Genomic DNA, 16,930 nt, shown 5'->3' on the forward strand with positions numbered 1-16,930 from the left:
CAGTCCCTGCCTTAACAGCGCCTCACCCACTGATGCGTCCGGGCACCTGACAGAGTGCCTGCCAGCGTTGGCCTCAGCTCCTCATCGTCCACAGCCCACCGCACCCCTGACGTCACCTGGTCCCAGGCATCCTACCTCTCACGGCTCTCTCTTGTCTGGGCCCCCCAGTCTGTTGTTTCCCGAGTTTGCTGCCAGATGCCACTTCAGAAATGCTAAGTTTCTTTCCTATGAGCACTTCCAGGGCTGATACTTTTATTTATTATTGTATTCCCAGGATTTAGCATACTATCTCCTACATAATAGATACTTAGATGTTGGTTGACGGAAAAAAACACAAAAGCAAATTTTCTTCTTAAAAACACGGCCGTTTCCAGTACCTCTCCCAGTTTACAAGAAAATCATTTTTATTGATGTTGTACTTCATTAATGCAGTGTGGCTCCCCGCCACCACCATGGAGCAGCTCAGATGTGTCTGAACAGTAACGGGAGATGGCCGATCCAGAGGACTCTCAGGGCAAAGGCAGTTAGGCCCAGAGATTTGGGGCTTGTAGGAGAATTGAAAACATCCCTCATCTTTATGAATATACTGAAAGATTTGTCAGAGACACAAACGAAGTGCTTTCACTAAACCTGTTGGTGTTTTGCATGCGTGCGTGTGTGTGTGTGTGTGTGTGTGTGTGTGTGTGTGTGTTTAACTAGGATTTGAAGATGTAACTGTGAGCTGTAAACCCTTAAGTTTAACAAAGCTGTCCCATGTCCTACTGACAATTTATATCTTGTGTCTGCAAACCTGTTGCTGGGTGGTTCCATTTTTATTGAGCCAGGCTGATATTTTTCTCTCCTATTTAGGAGCCACCTTTTTCATGCTTTGGAGTTGGAATTTAAAAATATAAATATAGAAGGTCAAAGTTGTGCTCGCTGTTGATAGCTCCTGTAAAACACCTGACTCAATGAGCAAATATTAGCTCTATCAACTACTTTAAAAAAAAAGCTTTATTGTAGTACATTTCAAGTACATGTGAAAATAAGGATAGTGAAGGGACACCACCCAGCTCCAATAATTATCAGCTCATAACTCATCTTGTTTCATCCACGCTGCCACTCACATCTCCCATTTCCACGTTGTTTTGAAGCAAATCTGATAGATCACTTAATGTATAAATAGGTCAGTATGTATATCTAAAAGATAAACTTATAAAAATGTGACCGTACCATTATCACACTTTAAAACTTAATAATTCATTTCTAACACCATGCTGTAATGAGAGGAACCAGGGCTCCTTGGAGAAATGACCGATTCTAGGATTGGGACGGGGAATACACAAGTTGAGCCTGGAGCATCTTGTAAGTGTCGAAGGATGTGCTCCAAGAAAGCACAACAACGAGAATGTCAAAGGGACACAGGGGCGAACTGAAAGAGCTTCCAGTGGCCAAGAAGTCTGGAACGGTTTGAGCAACAAAATAAAGCAGTATTGGATTATAACCCAAAGCATAACAAATATCCCTGAGTCCATACTGCTGTAAATCAACGACTGAATAAGTAAATAGGGGAGAAGAGAGAAATCTGTGCAGAAGAATCCCAAATTATGTAGACACTCACCCTCAAGGAGGTGGAGCATTACTCCCCACTCCTGAAGTGTGTGCTGTGCAGAGAAGTATGTGCTTCCTCCCAAAGAGGGCAGTATGGAAAGGGGGGACAAGAGGAACTCTCCAGGGGAGAGACCTGACGAACACCCTCAGCCAGGTGATCAAGGTCAACATCAACAGCGAGAAGTCCTGTTCATAGTATGTACCGTTGATATGATACCATGAGAATGGCCCCTCATCGCTGAGGTTTTCCTCCCCGAAACCCACGACACCAGTTTCATCACGAAGAAAATCATCAGACAAATCCCAGTTGGGGAACATTCTGCCACATACCTAACCAGTCCTCCTCCAAACCGTCAAGGTCATCAAAAACAAGGAAAGTCAGAATCTGTCACAGTCTAGAGGAGCCCAAGGAGACAGGATGAGTAAACATAATATGGGATCCTGGAACAGAGAAAGGAGAAAAGGAAATGTGAATACAGTGTAGGCTTTAGTTAATAACAATGTACAAATATCGATTCATTAGTTGTGGTGAAGGTACCACAATATAAAATACTCACAACGGATGAAAATGGGTGTGGGTACTGTCTCCACTATCTTAATAACTTTTCTGTAAATTAAAACTGTTGTAAAATTAAAAGTTTATTAAAAAAATTAGCAGTTCCCTTCTATCATCCTACATTCATGCAGTATTCAAATTCCTAATCATCCCCAATATTTCTTTTTTACCATCTGATATCTCCCTGTAATTGTCTGTTAGAAAGCTGTCAAATAGAAATGTAATGCCAGAAGATGGTTGTTGGAGACACTAGTCTGCCGTCTTCTCAGTCTGCTGGCTTTCCAAATAAAGTTGTATTCCTTGCCTCAAAAAAAAAAAAAAAAAAAAAGAAATGTAATACCAGCAACATATGTAATTTTAAAATTCCGAATATCCACATAAAATTTAGAAATAATCAGGTAAAATCAATTTAATAATATAGTTTATTTAATCTATGCAAACTATGATCATTTCAACATGTAAGTAATATGAAATTATTAAAGAGATGGTTTACATTCTCTTTGTTTGTGTGCCATCTTTAAAGCCGGATGTGTATTTTGCACTCAGAGCACATCTCATTTCAGCCTGGCCCCATTCACGTGCTCAATAGCCAAGTGTGGCCACAGTATTGAAAGACAGATGAAATGTGGGTCTTTAAGTGTGGTCCTGGACCAGTAGCATCAGCTCCACCTGGGAACTTGTTAGAAACATCAGACATGCTGAATGAGAAGCTAGGAGTGGAACCCCGCAATCTGTGTTTCAACAAGCCCTCCAGGTAGTTCTGGTACACTCAAGTTTGAGAAGCGTTGCTGGGTATTAGAAGACAATTTAAATGCTGGTCTGACGCAACCAATGAGTTACTGGAAATAAAAGGATATGTTTCTATCTTCTAGGACAAGAGCCATATGGAAGTTAGAGACAGGATGTTTGCTTTTCTTAAAAAAGGTTTATTCCTTTTATGGGGAATTAATAGCTGCCAACAATACCTAATACTATTTATAATGGCAATTTTTAGCTAAGAAGTTCTCCTTCGCTTTGAAATTTTAACTGAATTTTGGTTGAACCTTAAGAAATGTTAACCATAAATGTGTAATAACTGCTCTACTACAAAATTTACAAGTCACATTTCCAACGTTCCTCTTGCCTTGATGAAAATTACTGAAGGTCTTCCTTTATCATCAAAGCTCAAAGACATTTATGCCATGGCATATGGTAAGTAGATTTGAAAACTTTATCATCACTTACTAAGTTACACAAGATTCCTGTTCAAGCTGGTAGACAAAACATAAACTAGATTTAAAGTACTGTATTCAAAACAAAAACAGTTTGCATTTTGGAGTAATTAAAATGTAGAGATCTAACACAAAAAAAGTGAAAAACACATACAAGAGTACCATTATGTAATTGTTCTGTTTAGCTCTTTTTACTCTAAGCATATAGTCTTATTCAGAGAATGACTGTTGGCTGGTCAAATTTATGCTTAAGACATCCATACTTAATCAGAGGTTTCAGAGACGATAACACCAATCAAGTATTCTGAATTCTTTTATGTTAAATAGGAACATCTTCTCAATCGTACTCTCAAGTTACATCTCATTTATCTTCCTCCTTAAGAACTGCATAGGCTTGTTTTAAATAGTTTAAACACCTGTAATAAACTACAGTTTACTAAGAATAGAGGTACTCTGGTTAATGCTCAAAATGGTGTGACCAGAGGAAAAGCAGGCATTATTAAATATGAATGCAGTCCTTACCAACACAAATTGGACCTTTTTTTCTTCAATAAAAAAGCTAGTCCAAAAAGAACTCTTATTCTGTAGAGGTTTATCGTTTCCAAATCACAGTGAAAGGAACTTGAGTAATTTACCAATTTTGTTTTCTACTATGTGTCTTAAAGATACCTCACTAAAAACTGGTATCTGACACAACAGAATGACATATGCAGAATGTAATATTGTCGTGACAGTACAGAGGTTGACTGTTACAGACATATTGAAACTCTGAGTATTAAATGGTTACATCCTAATAATACAGAACATTGGTCCAATAACAAAAATAGAGAACAGCCGCTGGAACTTTATCTCATTCAGTGTTCAGAGATAAAAGGGTTAACCATTCTTTCCATTCTTTTCAGCAGATAAGTCCTTTTTTTAATATTTAAATCTGATGGTAACTGAATTCTGGCATTTTTCCAAGCTCCTTTACGAAGAGGATGCTGAAGGCCGTCACAATACAGCATGCTGCCACATAAGGACTCTTCCGTTCACCAATTCTAGCACACTTCCAAAATATACCCAACAATCCAGCTTTATTTCTGTCCAGGAGGCCGGGTGCCAAGGATCGGATATAAGCACAGGTACATAGAAGCAGCAAGATTACAGTCACCAGACTCTGAAAAATTGAAAATGGCAAACATAGGTCGGCGAAGCCCCAGCCACATCCAGAGAGGATGTTTTTTAATGGAGGAACTAGGGTTCGGTGGGGATGGGAGAGAGCTTTGTAATCATGAAGAGAAAGAACGTGAAAGAGAAAGGAAGAGGGAGCTACACGGGGAGTGGCATAGTTAGAGGAAGATCCATTCTCCCCTGGCCTTTTGCCTGTAGGAGCATGAGAAGCTGGTTAGCCCAGAGCTGCGGAGCAGCTTGCACGGCCCTTTCGGGGAGCTGCATGGAAGCCAGGTCCCTCTGTGGGAGAAGTCTTCTCAGGATGTGGATTTTCCATCCTCTGCTGCCCCTGTTCCAAGAACGATTAAAAAAAAAAAATCCCTGGAGGGATGGGCGTTGCAAGGAAAGGAAAGCACAGAGGGGTAAAAATGCCTCCCTCCTCTCTCCTTCAGTTATTGCATTAGTTAGGATATCGGTTTGGGTACTTTAACAGAGAGACCCCAAATCTCAGGACTCTCAAAAAGATACAAACGTACTCCTGTCTTGTTTCATGTTGGTAGTAGGAGGTGTCCCACATATATCAGGGATCCGCACTCCTCTCATCTTGTTCTGCTTTCCTCAGCATGTGGCTTCCATCTCCTGGCCCAATATGGTGGTTCTAACTCTTGCCATCACATCCATGTTCACATTCAGCCACTCCTAGGCTCTGGGGAGTCTTTTAACTCGGTGGCTGCATGCCCAGTCAAAAGGCTCTTAATCTGAGAAAAGGAGAACTGATTTTGTAGACAACCAGCATTCTTGGTCTCACACACATATTTGATCATCATGCATGTAAAGATGATAGTTGAAGTTTAAGGGATGGGATGAAAAGTATAAGGTAGAGAACGTGACAAGGACACGTTATATCAGTGGCTTCATAGCATGGGAGGCTGGGAGTGGGCAGACGTGAGGGCTGAGAGCTGTGAAGGACGGGGATTTCAGGAGTTAGGAGCAGTTTATGATTTGTGGCCCCTTCAGTGAATATGTAAAAACAAGTAAATATTAGAATTTGTTTTCAGTTACCTTGGGCTACTGACCTGTTTCTTTGAAAGCCTCCCCAGGTTAGACTGGACATAATTTTTCATTTCAAAGTTAGAATGGGAACTGTAGAGTGACAGCAAGCGAGTCTCAGGGGCATTCTGATATTTCAGGAGCGCCTCTAGCAGAAGTGTGAGTGGGGTACAGAAGGGATGAGAAATGCCTCAGAATCACACTGTCACATCTTTCCTCCAGCAACTGGAGTAACTGGGTAGCCAAAGACGAACACAGGTACCTAAAGGGGTGAAGTAAGCCTTTGGCCAGGGGTGGTGGTTTTCCTTTGGGGTAGGCTGGCCGTGCTCTGGCATTCCAGACAGGGAAAAGGGCCTGGGGTTTCTGGTGTGTAGACAGAGGGCTTGCCCTCAGACACAAGGAGCCCTTCTCTTGATACAGACAAGAAGGAAGGGGAGGGGAGGTATCTGGAGGAGAACTGGCCCAGAGGGAGAGCTAGGGGCGGGAGGACGGGCTGGGGCGGGATGTACGTGTGAGGCCCTCAGGCTCAGAAAAAGGAGGAGGGCTTGAGCTGCTGCCGGTGGGATTCTAGAGACCAGTAAAGATGGAGACTATTAGAAATTGCCATTGGGCCGGATAGGGGGAGGGTCCAGTTGTTGTCAGCCTCTCTTTGCTGTGGTGTGGGATAATTCATGGAGCTTGAAGAGATGGTTCAGAGGCTTATGAAGCAATCCTCACAGCCTGCAGTGTAATGGGGCAGCAGCCAGTGAGGGCTCAGCCCTGGGAAGCCACGAGAGTCCAGGATGGGGCCGCCCCTCAGGGAAAGGTCAATACACGTACTCCTGTGCATGTTATAAAATAGTACAAAATCTGAAATTTAACAGAAGAGGATTACGTTAAATAGCAGATAATCTTCTATAGTGTTCCCCTGAGCCCCAGTGGAGGATCTCCAGTGCTCCATTGTGGGGAGCCCTGATGCGGGGGTCTCTACAGGCCGCTGGGTGTGCTGGGGCCTAACATCCTCAGGGCAGGCTCCTCCTGGCTTTACCCTGTCCACAAAGGGCCCCTTAGTGTTTTCCTGGTCTCTCCTTTTGAAGCACTTTCTTGGTCCCAAAGCATCAGCTTCTTTCCAGGTATGTTACAAACAGGTCGGAAAGAGAAAGATGTACCCAAGGGACTCAGGGTTAGATTCCCCTCCTCTGCTGATTTCTGTCTGTGGGACTTTGCTAAATTCTCAGAGGCGAGGATCACTACTTCCTTCCAGGGGTGTGAGAAGTCGGGGAGATGGAGGATGGGAAGCAGCTTGACACAATGGGTGTCCCTTTATTCCAGCATTGCCTCTCCCTCCACTGCTGCTCCCTCTTCCATATCCTGTTCACAGCTCACTCCTGATACACTGGAGCCCCAGGAAAGCAGCCGTGTGGCCTTGATATTAAAGAAGATTTTAATTCATTCTTAAAGTGAATTTCAACATGGGTCCTGGAGAGCTGAACGAGGCTTGGAACAGGAAGGCCCTTGGGTCAGCTTTGGATGGCTCTCAAGGGCTGTGCTGTGGAAGCTATTAATTATAAACTGGGGGGTGGCGCGGGGTCACACAAGCAGACCTGGATTCTAGATAGATCATTCTGGCAGTTATCGGGGGCGGGGAGGAGAGCTCTCAGCAAAGGGAACCGATCGTCCACGGTGCGCTGTGCCCTCCATGTCATCCCATCCACGTATTGTGCTTGGGGGCGACTCCAGCGATTTCATTCCACCTTTTCTGAGCTCTTCTCAGAGGCGTAGGCGTCCCTCTGAGGGCGGCCCGAGTTGTTTGTTGGGTTCAGCACAGCCCACAGACGGTCCAGCACAACCACCTTTTCCTTTCAAATGATACTAGCGGTTACTTTGCAGATCGCCCGAGGTCTGGGAAGGCCAGCTTTTGGCAGGGGGTCTTAGGTGAGCTTTCGGGCCGGGGAAGAACCCAGGAAGGCACCCAGAAGCCTCGACCGCCGGCCATCTGGGTTCCACGCTGCCGACCCGGACGCACCGCGCTCAGGAGCAGAAAGTTCCGGGCCCGACGGGGAGGGCGGCGGGCGCTGCGGCCGCTTCTTGGCATGAAAGTGTGATTGGGTGTGGACGGGTCTCCCCACCCCACCCAGGCGCCCAGGAGTCACGCACCGTGGCCAGGAAGCCACGTGGGGCTCGAGTCACCACCAGAAAGAAGGCACGTGAGGAGAGGCCCCGAGTCCTGTGCCACCACCTGGGGCGGGGGGGCGCCGCACTGCTGCCCGGACCCGGGGTCCCAGGCCCAGGCTCAGCCTGGGAGGCACACAAGCTGTTGTCACACTTTCCTCGCCCGATGCCACCACCTCTTTGTAGGTCACACAGCAGTGGAGAGGGGTTGGCTCTTATTTAACCCCTGTGTCCTCCCTCGAGTGTCTTTCCTATTCTCAGCCCCCATCATAGCCCCATCGTACCCCCATCTCCCTCGCGCACATCCCCCCCCCCCACGTGCACGTATACGCATGCATGCGCACACACACATCTCGGCGTTAATGACCCAATGGGATCCAGTTTCACAACCGCTGGGACGCAGGCCGTGCTCTCTTTCTCTCTTGGGCCTTTCCCTGTCTCTACAAAGAGAATGTAAGTTGGTCAAACTTGTTCCTGTGTTGTTGCCAGCCCTCCCCCGCCCCCCACACTGGGAAGTGTTCTTAAGGCCTTGGATCCAACAGCCCCGTCATGGCCCCGTGGGGTGGGAGTTGGGAGGGGGCAGCAAGGACGCAGGGACAGAGGTCTTGGTCAGGTGTGAGGTTCCACACCTGGGCTCTGCAGCCCCCAGCGTTTCAGGCTGATTGGCAACCTTCAGTACTGCCTTGTGAGATCCGTCCCCGGGTTGCATTGGTTTTTGTTGTTGTTGTTGTTGTTGTTTGTTTGTTTGCTGGATCAATAATTTTAAAATTTATTTATTTAAAATTGAATAATTTGAATTGAATATAATCAATTACTTCATTTTGGGTTTTTTGTTTTTTAATTTTAATTTTTTATTGAGGTATAGTTGAAGTACAATATTATGTAAGTTACAGGTGTACAATATAGTGATGCCCAATTTTTAAAGGTTACCCTCCACGTATAGTTATTGTAAAATATTTGTTATATTCCTTGTGTTGTACAATATATCCTTGTAGCTTATTTTATACATAATAGTTTGTACCCATTAATTCCCTGCTCCTCTATTGCCCCTCCATCCTTCCCTCTCCCCACTGGTAACCACTAGTTTGTTCTCTATTTCTGTGAGTCTGCTTCTTTTTTGTTATATTCACTAGTTTGTTGTATTTTTAGATTCCACATATAAGTGACGTTGTACAGTATTTGTCTTTCTCTGTCTGACTTATTTCACTTAGCATAATACCCTCCAAGTCCATCTATATTGTTCCAAATGGCAAAATTTCATTCTTTCTTATGGCTGAAGAGTATTCATCTCTATCCATCTATCTATATCCCACATCTTCTTTATCCATTCATGCATCGATGGACACTTAGGTTGCTTCCATATCTTGGCAATTGTAAATAATGCTGCTATGAACATTGGGGTGCATGTATCTTTTCGAATTAGTGTTTTTGTTTCTTTCGGGTATATACCCAGGAGTGGAATTGCTGGGTCATATGGTAGTTCTATTTTTAGTTTTTTAAGAAACCTCCATACTGTTTTCCACAGTGGCTGCACCAATCTACATTCCCACCAACAGTGTTCGAGGGTTCTCTTTTCTCCACATTCTTGCCAACATTTGTTATTTGTGTTCTTTTTGATGATAGCTGTTCTGACAGGTGCGAGGTGACATCTCACTGTGGTTTTGATTTGCATTTCCCTGATGCTTAGTCATGTTGAGCATCTTTTCATGTGCCTGGTTGGTCATCAGGGTTGCAGTAGTTTATTTATGTATTTAGGCTGCGCTGGGTCTTAGTTGCGGCACGTGGGATCTTCATTGTGGCATGTTTAGTAGCGGCATTGGAACTCTTCGTTGTGGCATGCACGTGGGATCTAGTTCCCGGACCAGGGATCGAACCATCCATCAAAACTCCATCCAGCCAACTCCCTCAAAACTACTACAACCTGGTGACTTCACTGGTGGTCCAGTGGGTATGACTCCACACTCCCAATGCAGGGGGCCCAGGTTCGATCCCTGGTCTTGGAATTAGATCCCACATGCATGCTGCAACTAAGAGTTTGCATGCTGCAACTAAGAAGTCCGCATGCCTCAACTAAAGATCCCGCATGCCGCAATGAAGATCCTGCGTGCCGCAACTAAGACCTGTCACAGCCAAAATAAAAGAAAGAAAGAGACAGAAAGAAAGAAGGAAAGAAAGACATCCTCTTCTGTAGGGACGGTGGCTCAGCTCATACCTAAGCTTAGGTTGATGGCACTACCAGCGTCTCCTCCCACTTCTCCCATATCTGCAAGGTCTCCTGGGCACTACGTTCCACCCTACTCAGTCAGGGTGATGCAGCTTAGGTAGACTAGAAGAAGAATGCTGGCCTTAGGAGAGAACCATGGCTAAGGAAGCGTTTCCACCTTCCCTTCTGTGTCCCTTCTTGGAGAAGAGGGGTCAAGTGAAAGAAGGGAGAGGTCTGACTAGAAATGAAAGTGAAGGGGTTGTCGAGCATCTGCCGGATGTTCGGTTACATTCCAGGAACAGACGTTGGGTACATTGGGTGAGTGGATCAGTCTGTGTGTACGACGAAGAGAAAAAAAAATCACACAATAATTGGAACAGAGAAAGTTTAATACAAAGATGTATTAAGTATAAGAGCGGATTGGAGTAATGAGGGATTGGCTAGTAAGAAAAAAAGAAAACTCTAAAGAATATGGGAATAACAGCTGTGAGGAACAGTTACTACCTCTAGGGCTGATAGTGGGCCCAAGAGGGCACAACTATGACTGAATGATACAAATCACTGTGCTGCTGTACTGGTGGAACTTGCTGCAAATCGACCCTCTGGAACTTGCCGGCAATATGCCTTGTAGGATAAAACTTGTTCCCTCTACAATCTCTCTCCAGCACCTCCTACTGTGCTTAAACTGTGCTACTGGCAAAGGGAAGAATTAAGGGTCCATATCAATTTCCACAGAGCAGGCTAAAGGGTGAATGTGAAGTTGAAAGGGAGTACCAGTGTCAAAAGTTCAGAAAAAAAAAAAGTGAAACCGATGAATCACTGAGGCAGTAATTAGTAAAAAATTTATTTTGCGCACACCAAAAGGACAGTTTGCAAACCAGGAGCACTGAAACTAAAACATGGAATGAGACTCAGAAGTATATTGCTATAAAGCAGCTTATGTAGTGTGGAGGCAGTGATTTTCTTCACAGTGATTGGTTATAATATTAGAATTTTCTTAAATGAAAGGGAATTGGTTAGTGGTCACCTCATCAATTTGGGGGAATAACTTAAGTTTCACCTGTGATTTTCAGAGGCATAAGCAAGAAGTGACCCAGGTTAAGTTAGCCTCACTTGCCTTGCAAAATAAACTAAATTAAGCTTTGCCTGTGTGACTAAACTGGTTTTGTATGCTCAGGGAACTTTCAAGACCGGTTTCTGTTTGTGTTTGATTTTAACACCAGCATAGTGCATCCTTTCTATTACTCAGCTTTCCTGTGCACCCTCTTACACATATTTACACTCCCATACCCCAGTGAAGCAACTCTACATTTCTATCCAAGGAGTGGGTAGAAACTTACGAGTGAAGAAACTCTCTCTCACTTTGCCCCCCAAATGAGGAGATGCACAGTGCCAAGAGTCACTGTATAACTGCCACAGTGAAACGGAACCAAAATTCCAGGCACTGTGGTGGGTGCTCTATATTTTATAACATTTAATTCTTAGAACCTTGTGAAGGAAGTGCCATTTAAATATAAATAAGATGTGGTGCTTCTCTCCAGGAACTTAGGCGAGAAGACTGTCTACAAAGATTTCTAATAACAGGCAAAGTGACTTAAGTGCTAAAAGGAGGTGACGGGAACCCACTGTGGAGTCCTAGAGAAGGAGCTACTCATTCCTTACCAGGGGGCTGTAGGAAAGTGTCTTGGTGTAGGACTTATTAGAACAGATGTCCTACTGGACCAGGCTTCAAGGGATGTGAGAAAGTTCCAGAAGCAATTGAGCAGGAGGTAGAATAACAGGGGATGTGAGCATGTGCTATGGGGTGGGGGTAATACATGTGTTCAAATGATAACTCTGCCACTAGCCTTGTGGCTTTGAGCAAGTTAATGAAACTACCTAAGCCTCAGTTTTCTCATCTTTAATATGGGACAGTAATACTGACTTCTTACAGTGGAAAATGGCAAATAGAGAGTGGTGCAGCTGAAGGGCAGGGTGGCACAGATTTAGTGGGCCTTATTAAGGGCACATTTCGAAAGTTGGATTATTCCCGGATTTGTTCCCAAAGCTGGTGTTGGATACGAGTACAAACCCCGGAAAACCTTAGACAAAGTCTGAACTCAAATCTCTTACATTCTACACTTTTTCTATGATGTGTTGTATGTGAAGAACATTTTGGAAAGGGTGGAATTACCCTGGTGGTTACCAGTTCACATTGCTTTTTGTATGTGTGGAAAAAAGTACACTTAAAAACATCTACATATAGGTAGAAAGTGAGGGAGGCAAGGCACCCCACTTCCCGTCACGCATTTGGCCCCCCTCCCTTGCAGGCGAGTGAGCACGCCCGGCGCTACTGCGCAGCCGCAGAAACCTCGGGGGTTTTTCACGCCTTCTGTTCGCCGCTTCCGGTGTGCACAGTCGCGACCCGGACGCAGCGCAGACGCCGAGCCTGAGGCACTCAGAGCTGGGCTCCCCGCCTCACGATGTCTGCGGAGCAGGGTAAGGGGCCCTCCCCGAAGCTTTCCCAATAGCTTCTGCCTCTCCTCACCCCGCCCGGGGAAAGGCTCTAACGGCTTTCGAACCCAGCCCACCTAGAGGGCTGCACAGGTGACCGTGGGAGTGGCTGTTAATCGGCCACGGCGCGTCAGGTGGTGGCCTCTCGGCTGCGGTCCCAGCTTGGTCAGGCCGCGCGTGGGAACCCAGGTGTTGCGGGCAGAGTCTAGCCCTGGGTCCAGGGCGTCCCTGAGGCTCGAGGCATCCCAGGAACTCAGGGTGTACCCGGGGTTCGTGGCGTCCCTGAGATCTGAGGTGATTTGGGGCTTCAGGGGTCCCGGGGTTCATGGTCTCCCAGGGGCTTGAGGTAATCTGGGGCTTCTGGGGTCCCTGGGGTTCGTGGCGTCCCTGAGGCTTGAGGCGATCTGGAGCTTCCGGGGTCCACGTGTTCATGGCATCCCAGGGGCACGAGGGGATCTGCGGCTTCCGGCGTCCCAAGGTTCATGGCGTCCCTGAGGCTTGAGGCGATCTGGAGCTTCCGGGGTCCACGTGTTCATGGCATCCCAGGCGCACGAGGGGATCTGGGGCTTCCGGGATCCCACGGTTCATGGCGTCCCAGAGGCTTGAGGTGATCTGGGGCTTACAGCGGGGCGCAGGGTTCATGGCGTCCCAGGGGCTTGAGAGGATCTTGGGGCTCGAGGTGTGTGCAGAGTTCATGGCGTCCTGGGGGATGGAGGGGATCCTGGGGCTTTCAGGCCTCCAGGGTTCATGGCGTCCCTGGGACTTGAGGTGACCCATAGCTGGCTCCGTCCCCGGGGTTCTCGTGGCGCCAGCACGTGGTGAGGCCCGGCCTCGTTTCCTGCATGAGGGCGGTGTTTCCTTACAGGACCTCTAGTGGCCGTAGAACAGCCGTCCTCACGCGGGAGGGTGGGCCACCGCGGTTGTTTCCTGCGCCCTCCAGAGGGCGGTGTGCCACGCTTTAGCTCCAGAGCAGTTCTGTGCAGCAGCGGTTTTTCCTTTGACCTTTTTTTCAAGGCCTCGTGTGCATGCGCCACAAGCAGCTGCTGAGCACTGCTTGTTGCTCCAGGAAAGCGATTTGGCTTAGCGGCTGGGACACTCTTTGGAGGAGAGGATTGGCTTTGCTGGAAGAGTGAGTCTGCATTTGGCAACCTAAAACTGCAGCAGCGCTGCAGGGGGTGGGGTGTGTTTCCCACCGTCTCTCCCAGGATGCCAGAACGTGTGAGCTTTTGAGATTTGGCTACTTATTTTTTAAGTACTTGGTGCTGACTTTCTGGGACAAGTTGATCCATCATCCTTTCTCTTTCCCTGTCGGAGGAGGTAGGGGTCCAGGAAGGACCAAGACTCTCAGACGTTACATAGAATTTTTTTTTAATGTTACAACTTTATTTTTATTTCTTTTTAGATTTGCTTTTCATTGAGGTAACATTGGTTTATAACATTATACGTTTCATGTGTACAACATTACATTTCTACTTCTGTATACCCTACAGCATGCTCACCACCAAAATTTTATATAGAATTTTGAGTTTAAAGAATTGACAAACTAGCGAGTTGATTCACTGTAACATCTTTTGAGACTGAGACGTTGATTTTGAGGCTTAGATCGTAACTGCGTTTGACCAAAGACAGATTGGGCAGCCTCGTTGTTTTATAGTAAATAAGCAAATGAGGAGAAAGAAAAAAAAGATGTGTGTGTGGAGAAATTCCCGCGCATAGAGCCTGTTCTTTGCTTCAAGAGGGCAGATGCGGGAGTCAGAACACTGCAAAATGTGAGGACCGCTGTAAAGCAGGGGAGTCCTTCGGTGTGAGCTCCAGGACCCACCCCGCCGGCAGTATGGTTGAGCACGGTCGTTCGGTAGAAAAGACCCTAGTTTAGTCTGCTGGGGATCGCTTCCCTCCCTCTTCTACCCGGTTCTCCCCGAATTAGGACTGCTCTGGGGTTTTATGACACGAAGTGGTCAACTGGTTCAATGTTTACAAGTAGAGATTTTACAAGCAACTTTTCTACGCATTGTTTTATAAAGCAGAGCATGGGCTCGATTCAGTTTCAAGCCTGCCTGCAGCAAGTGCTGGGCGATGGGGCACATTTTGGTGGTATTATCCCCCAACGGGCCGACTTTGTAGTCTCTAAAGTTTGCCTAGGAGAGTAGAAGGGCTGCTTTTTAGAGTCCTGGGCAGAAGATTTAGAAAGTAATTGTTCAGTGTACTGACGCACAGTTTTGCTAAAAAAATCGGAATGATCTGGCCATTGTAATCTGCCCTGTTTTGCTGTGTATATTCTTTGCACTAGCTGTCATGTGAGACGCAGGTTTCAGCCCTCACCATTGTGAACTATGCCTTATCTGGTAAGTTCATGGCAACTTAGCTCCTTGCACCTTGGGAGCATAATCTTCAAAAAACTTCTAAATATTATAATGTGTTAAAAATTGCCTCTGAAGGCTATGCATACACCTAAAGGAATCAATTAGAATTTTGCAAATTAACTGAGAAACCTTAGTGGAATTGTCAGTAGCTTTACTCATACTAGTTTAAAAGATCAGTTGATATACAAAAACTTGTCTTAAAAATAAAATTTCAGTTGCCTTTGTTATTTTCTTTTGATTATAAAGTCTAAGCTTTATTGTAGAGAATCTTAACAAATATAGAGAAGTCTAATGAAGATAATTTTGCCACCCAGAGATAGTGACATAGAGATAACCATTGGTATGTTTCCTTCTGCTCTCAAAGTTAAGATTATGCTGTATTTTTCTGCTTTGAATCTTACCCCCCTTTAAGAAGCAAGCATTTCACAAGCATTTCTAATATTAATAAATGTTCTTTGAGAATGTGCTTCTCATTGGCAATATACCATTCCATCATATGAAAATACCATAATTTATTTAACCAGTTTCCTTTTGTTTGGATAACTAGGTAGTTTCTAATGTTCTATTTCTTTTCCATGAGGACTATTAAGTCTTGGGACTTAATAGTTGGGACTCTCCAAATCCCACCCCAAAGTTTTATGGATGAGAAAACAGAGGCAAAAGAGTAGATGTATCTGGCCCAAAGTTAATACCTCTGGATAGCTAGAGAGCCTGAATTGGAACCTACACCATGTGATTCCTAATTTAGTACCATATTCACACCACCTTATACTAGCTATTACTTTATTCTGATACTTTGGTCTATTGCAAATAAATGTACTGAATCCAAGATATGCAATGTAAATGTGATCTACGAGTTAATACTTCAAGCCTAAACATGTTCTTTTTCAGACCAACTTTAAGAAATAAAAAAGCCCATTTAGAGACCATACATTTTGCCTATTGTGCTATTTTTCATATTCATTAAAATGGTTTACCAAGTTGATATTTCACATCTAGTTTACCTGTAGTCATCTGTTTCACATTTTGTGAGATTCAATTTGAATTTAATTTGTTTGATAACAACATTTACTTTTGTACATTATTTCTGCATTTTTTATTATCATCAGAATTGATATTGATTTTTATTGTTTTATTTTTAAATGTCACCTTTAAAAATTTTATTTATTTATTTATTTATTTTTGGCTACATTGGGTCTTCGTTGCTGCGCGCGTGCTTTCTCTAGTTGCAGCGAGCGGGGGCTACTCTTCCTTGTGGTGTGCAGTCTTCTCATTGAGGTGGCTTCCCTTGTTGTGGAGCACGGGCTCTAGGTGTGCAGGCTTCAGTAATTGTAGCACGCGGGCTCAGCAGTTGTGGCTCTTGGGCTCTAGAGCGCAGGCTCAGTAGTTGTGGCACACGGGCTTAGTGGCTCCGCGGCATGTGGGATCTTCCCGGACCAGGGCTCGAACCCGTGTCCCCTGCATTGGCAGGCAGATTCTTAGCCACTACACCACCAGGGAAGTGTGATACTGATTTTTAGAGAACAAGTTTGGGAATTCATGGTCACCACAAAGTGCGGTTGTGTAATACCAGTTGTATCCTTTAAAAGTTAAAAGCATATCATTGAACACATAGTACATGGGCCAGGTGGTCCAGTTTCTTTTTTCTTTTTTTGAATTTTATTTTATTTATTTTTTTAAACAGCAGGTTCTTATTAGTTATCCATTTTATACATGTTAGTGTATATATGTCAATCCCAATCTCCCAGTTCATCACACCACCACCACCCCCTCCCCCGGCCACTTTCCCCCCTTGGTGTCCATATGTTTGTTCTGTACATCTGTGTCCCAGTTTCTGCCCTGCAAACCAGTTCATCCGTAGGTTCCGCATATATGCATTAATATACCTTACTTGTTTTTCTCTTTCTGACTTACTTCACTCGGTATGACAGTCTCTAGATCCATCCACGTCTCTACGAATGGCCCAATTTCGTTCCTTTTTAAGGCTGAGTAATATTCCATTGTATATATATATGTACCACATCTCCTTTATCCATTCATCTGTCGATGGGCATTTAGGTTGCTTCCATGTCCTGGCTATTGTAAATAGTGCTGCAATGAACATTGCGGTGCATGTGTCTTTTTGAATTATGGTTTTCTCTGGGTATATGCCCAGTAGTGG

General features: G+C 45.0%; 2 protein-coding genes and 1 pseudogene across 3 annotated transcripts in view; 2 read left to right on the forward strand and 1 right to left on the reverse strand.

Moving 5' to 3' along the window:
• LOC308609219 (sex comb on midleg-like protein 2) overlaps window positions 1–16,930 on the forward strand; it is a 142,793-nt gene that overhangs the window by 120,846 nt on the left and 5,017 nt on the right. The gene's annotated exons all lie outside the window — the stretch shown is intronic.
• LOC308609032 (protein kish-A-like) lies at window positions 4,174–4,541 on the reverse strand (annotated as a pseudogene). The gene has a single exon. The product of its transcript is annotated as a protein kish-A-like (transcript).
• The window catches only part of LOC308609492 (sex comb on midleg-like protein 2), a gene marked incomplete at its 5' end in the record, with an annotated part of 41,654 nt that continues 37,972 nt past the window's right edge, over window positions 13,249–16,930 (forward strand). Inside the window, 1 exon segment of the mRNA XM_081223137.1 lies at window positions 13,249–13,312. Coding sequence (XP_081079263.1) covers window positions 13,249–13,312 — 64 coding nt within the window.

This window comes from Mesoplodon bidens, assembly GCF_964165515.1.
Source record: "Mesoplodon bidens genome assembly, chromosome: X".
NCBI classification, from domain to species: domain Eukaryota; kingdom Metazoa; phylum Chordata; class Mammalia; order Artiodactyla; family Ziphiidae; genus Mesoplodon; species Mesoplodon bidens.